Below are 5467 nucleotides of genomic sequence, written 5' to 3'. Positions count from 1 at the left end.
CATTGCTGTCCCTGGCAGGACAGTTTGTTCATCAGGTGGCATGTGTGGAGGAAAGCAGTGGAGTGCCAGAGGGACTGTCTCTCCCATTTACAGAGAAGAGAAGTGGCTCTGGTGGGATCTGACATGGACAACACACCTGCAGAGAGACACTGACGGCACCAGCTGATTCCCCAAAGATGGTGATGTTATCTGGGTCACCTCCAAAGGCTCTGATATTCCTCTTCACCCAGGCAATAGCCATGTGCTGGTCCTTCAGCCCGTAGTTCCCTGAGCAACAGAGAGCAGCCACCCTTGAGCAAGGGCACAGCAAAGCTGACAAGCTGGGGACCCATGACGGGGTCCCCTGACGAGGGGGCAGCCTCAGTACCTGGCATGTTCTCATCTCCAGTGCTCAGGAAGCCCAGGGGCCCCACGCGGTAGTTGATGGTCACCACGATCACGTTGCCCCGCACGGCGATCTCCTCGCCATCATAGAGGTAGTTTTTGAGGAAGTTGGCTCCCTGGCTCCCCCCCAGAAGGAAGGCTCCACCGTAGATCCACACCATCACTGGCAGCTTGGTAGAGACTGGAGGATGAGGAAGAAAGCAGCATGAGCCACAACACAGCTGGAAGGTGCTGGTGTCCATCCCCATCCCCTCCCGCTGAGCGTGGCTCCACCTGGGCATGAACAAACATTGTGCTTGGCAACAGCCTCTGGCCAAGGAAGTCCACGGTCTGTAGAAGAGGCTGAAAGTCCCAACAGGCTGTAGCTGGGGGACTTTGGCTGACACGACTCCCACCTCTCTCTCTGAAAATCAGTGCTCCTGCAGTTGCCCACTATAGGAGCATAGTTGCTGAGAGATGCTCCAGAGCCATTTGTCCAGAAAAGGCAACTGCAAATCTCCTCCCCAGGTCTCTGCCCAAGCACATACCCTGTCTCCTCCCCTGAGGGACCCAGATGTTCAGATAGAGACAGTCCTCGCTCCCACGGACATCAGTTTGTGTGAGGGTTGTCTGCATGCAGCGTTTTTTGAAAGTTTTTGTCTGCAACGTTCCTAAGAGGAGAGAGGGAAGACAGCAGATCCTAGTTAGAGACATCAACTCTGTGCTTTGGTTGCAAGTTGTCTGTCCATCCATCCTCTCCTCCACGAGTCCAATGCAGAGGTAGCAGAGGCTCTTCAGCCACTGTGACCAGCCCGAGGGAGTGACAGAGTGGGGCCCTTTCCTCTGTGAACTAGCTCTGGGCAGCCGAGGCATGGAGGGGAGGTGCAGGTGCCATGCTTCAGATTTGCTCCTTCATAGGGCTACTTGAGTTGCTTGGAAACATTTCAGTTCATACCACCCATGAGACCAGGAGCTTTCTCTTGGTGCTGCTTAGTAGATGGAAGTAGGTAACAACATCTTTGGCTAGTCAGTATCAGACTAAAAAGAGGGAAGGAAAAATAAAACCCCAAGCCAAATGCATTCAAAAGCTGGATCTTACCATCCCAGCCAGGATGAGGTTGGGGATCTTCCAGAGGCTTTGGAGGGGCAGCAAAGGGGATCCCTCTGAAGATGTCGACGGAGCCCTCGAAGAGTCCCAGTTTTTTATTCTCGCCTTCCACAAAACCTCCCTCAGTGAGCACCACACCCAGCTGCACAGGGTACCATGGAGAAAAGAAAACCCATTGCAGTCCTCCATGCCTCTGGCTTCCCGTGTTGCCAGCACCAACACCTTGCCCCGCTGGGTGCCCCAAATGGACCCACTCCCATCTCCCCTTCCCCATACGTCCCTTTGGACCCCGGAGGGAAGCCCACAGGTAGCTGCTGCTGGAGGTGTGCCCGTGCAGATGTCCTGCAGGCTGCCCTTTGGAGCAGGCAGGCAGCAGCAATTCCCCTGCCCTCCCACAGATAAACAGCAGAAGGAGAGGACCTACAGCCTTAAGATGCAAACCAGGCCAGACCTGGCACAGAACTGTGCAGGAACTTTTGGGAACATGCTGTTGAGAGCCTTTGCAGTGTTTGCATGCCAGAACACCCGCCTTGGCTGCCGCGCTCTGCAGGCTCTTTCGTGGGCTCAAGACCAGACGAGGCAGGATTTTGCCCATTCAGGCAGGAACAGAGCAAAGCCTTGCAAAGCCATAAGAGAGTGCTTTTGTACTTACGGTTGCAGCCCGTGCTACCCCGAGGTAGGAGCACAAGGCAAAGCACAGGACCTCCCAGCGAGCCATGGTGCTTGCACACCCGAGGAGACCGGCCCCAGGCGGAGGCTTACATATATATAGGTAGGAGTGGGGCAGTGTGTCAATGCCACAACCCCCCCCAGGCTCTAAGGTAAACCAGGAGAGCCTCCACACGTTTGTCCTTCAGTAGCCTGAGGCCAAACCATGGCTGAGATAGACTGGCATCGCTGTGTGAGAACCCTGCAGGTGTTCCTTCTGTGGGCTGGAGGCCAAGCCTAAGGAAATATCTCACTCTAACAAAACTTCAGAGAATGTTAAAAAAAGCTGAAGCCTTGAGAAGCCTCACACAAGTGCAGGAGGCTGAAATAGTTTTAAACCCTGCATTAGAGCAGCCCCTGACAAGCAACCTTGCACTCCTAACATGTGTCATGTCATTAGGGATGTAACCTAGAGATGAATAAAGAAAAACAATGAGGAACCAAGGGGAAACACCTGGCAGAATATCCCTGGCTCAGAAACAGAAATGCTGGACCAGTGGGTGAAAGGCCAGCTGGTATTTGGGGTATGGTGACTCTAGCAAGGTGGGGAGAGGAAAAGTGTCAGATCAACAAAACCCTTTAACGTGGAAAGAGGGAGATGTGATCAGATGACCTCAGAAAGTCCTTTCCCTCAACTTGCTTTCTGCAAAATCAGAGCAGGGGGACTCTATATTCTGAGGTCTGAGATGTCGTGTCCTGCACAAGATGTAGAGAAGCAGGAGCACCCAGCTGATGGTCCCTTGCTCTGTCTCCCAGCAGCTTCAGGCAGATGGACAGACTCATTGTGTAATGGGCCAAACAGAGCAACAGAAGTTTCAGCTTCTCTGGGTGGACACTGATGTTGGCCTTTACTGTATTCTGACACCAGACAAGATGGACTTCGAAGAGCTAAAATAATACAGAAACAACCAGGGAAGACAGTGGCCTCAGTGGCATCTACTGAGACTTGTTAAATCATTTAGATTTTGGGCTTGCCCATCAGTAACCTCAGAAAAAAAAAGACCATGTCCATCCAGCAGCCAGTCTGCTCTGGAGCCTACTCTGGCCTGGGGAGTTCTGCAGAAGGCACATTGCAAGATCCCTTTTCAGAACACAGGCAACCCCAATGCAGGAAATCTTCCAGCCCTCAGTGGCATTTCAGCTACATGCCACTCACACACTTTCCTTACATGACAAGAAGAGCTGCAGCTGTTCAGGACCCCGAATATTCCTGTATTCCTGGCAGAATGAGCCAGTAAAGTCCTTCTGATTTGACAGATCAGAGAACAGAAAAAGCAAATGTGTGTTTTTCTAGGGGCACTAAGACAGCTGATATCAAACTGGAGTAGAACCCAAAGGCCTGGATTCAGGTTCCTGGCCTAATTACACAGGCCCATATCTCATTTGTTAACAAGGTTAAGTGGGAAATGCAATCACAAAGCCTTCAGAGAAGCCAGCAGTAGTTACCACCACAGAAATTTCCAATGACGTCTGTGTGCCACAGTACAGCACTCGGCCCAGCTCCAGAATCAGGACCTTTCTCAGCTCTTCCTACACTTTTTTATCCACAGGATTGGTGCACACTTTCTTCCAGGTTTAGCTGGGATTTTTTCATCACCAAAGTTCACAAAGATAGCATTGTGTGGGCCCAGCTGAGGCCAACCAGGTTCTCACCTGGGGATTGTTGTAGCCCTCCCTAAGAGAAAGGGAAAGGATGGGGCTTGTTTTCTGCCTGTGGCACACACAGACTTGGGACCTTCATGGGAACATGCAGAAATGAAGTTTGTGCTCCAGACTTTGGAGGAGAAGGAGCTCAGCCATGTCAGTAAGGGGTTGGTTTAACTTTGCCCCACCTCCCTATGGAATTGGAATCACATACTTGTGCCATAGCAGACTCTTGTGACACCATTGAGGAAATACAATTTAAATTTAAAAAAAACCCCTTGCAAATCTCCATGCAGTTGCCTGATGAGAGAGGGCCCCTGCACTATCTGACACAAGACCCTCAGGCAGTTGGCTACTGATCTATGGAAATGCATTTGCAGCACAAAAGGCTTCACCCTCTGCATCTGCTCTGCTGTAGCTGCTGCAGCTCAGCAGGGCACAGGGACATGGCAAGATGGAAATGCAGGTAAGATAAGCTGAGTTTATTTTTTTTTTAAAGTGCTGATGAAGGACTAGAGTGAGAAAAATGAAAGATGTTTCACGTGGGAGACCTGACAGATTGTTCTTCTGGAAAAACCAATCTGGGGCCAGGAGGGAACAGGTCTGGTGAGCACGGTCAGAGGAACATCTGGCATCGAGTCCTGCCTGCTCTGCCCGCAGCCCCAGCCCACTGGCAGCAGACAAAAAGCCAGGCTCAGGGCATCCCACGCTGCCTGGAGCCTGCTGGGGGAGGCAGGTATCTTCACCAGGTTGGTCCCTTCTCCTGCTAAGCCCTCAAGTGGACTTTGCTGCTGCCAGGCAGTTTCTCAAGCGTGCCTGCCTCTGTTGTGCCAAATCAAGGGGGAAAAAGCAGAAGAGGGCAGCAGCTTGAAGAGGGGAAGGTCTCCATCCCACCTCCACCCCTGAACTCCCCCTTCCCGTGCTCTGGGGCAGCACCAGCGCAGCTGAGCTCGGAGTCCTCGCCCCGGTGCCACGTCCACGTGTGTGTCTCTGAGTGCCGGTGTTTCGGTCACCGCTGTCCCCTCTGCTCCGCCCAGCAGGGTGGGCAAGGGGGGCGAGAGCTCCGGGCCGGGGCAGGAGCAGAAGCCCGAGGGTGCTAAGCCTGGCCCAGGAGTGGCGATTACAAAGCAAGGCTGGGGATGGTCTGTTTGCTGGTGTCCGCCTGCAGGGTGCAGTGCTACTGCGTCTGCACCTCCAGCCCTCCTCCCCTGGCTCCGAGCTCCCCTGGCTCTGCTTCCGACAGAAGGAACCCCCAAACCTGTGCGAGCAGCTGGAAGCACTGCACAGGGAAACGCTTTCAAAGGAGACAGCCCTGGTGTGGTTCACACCTGCCTTACCCAGCATCAGCTCTCGGGCGGGGGGGGTTGAGAGGGGGTTCTCTGGCTTCAACTGTGGTTGCTCCCGTCATGTTTCCTAGGGAGGAGCAGCAGGCAGTGTTAATATGTCCCCCAAAACCCCCAGAGCCCTTGCAGAGAGGGTGAGGAGGTTTTGGGAGCTGAAGGTTGTTGGTGGGACGAATGCATAAATATTTACAGAGAACCTACAAACCCACAGCAAGGTGAGGTAGTGCTGCTTAGTTCTGTTTTAGCATCAAAACATCAGTTGCTGTGCTGGTTAGCGAGGTAAGTTGGCAAGTGTGTAAAA

The 5467-nt window shown here is 53.0% G+C and overlaps 1 protein-coding gene across 1 annotated transcript; it reads right to left on the bottom strand.

Annotated features, from left to right (window-relative positions):
- Window positions 1-123: 123 nt before the first annotated feature.
- Window positions 124-2193, bottom strand: LOC103776162 (bile salt-activated lipase-like; the record flags this gene model as incomplete). Its single annotated transcript, XM_008943657.1, has 5 exons — window positions 2124-2193; window positions 1463-1613; window positions 912-1034; window positions 368-565; window positions 124-267 (listed from the first exon to the last, which is right to left on the bottom strand). Coding segments are annotated over exons 1-5 (682 nt in total), but the record flags the coding sequence as incomplete, so codon positions are not given.
- Between the last annotated feature and the right edge of the window lie 3274 nt (window positions 2194-5467).

Source organism: Merops nubicus, unplaced genomic scaffold, assembly GCF_000691845.1.
Source record: "Merops nubicus isolate BGI_N331 unplaced genomic scaffold, ASM69184v1 scaffold38367, whole genome shotgun sequence".
In the NCBI taxonomy this organism is placed as follows: domain Eukaryota; kingdom Metazoa; phylum Chordata; class Aves; order Coraciiformes; family Meropidae; genus Merops; species Merops nubicus.
This window is presented reverse-complemented; position numbering and strand designations above follow the sequence as displayed.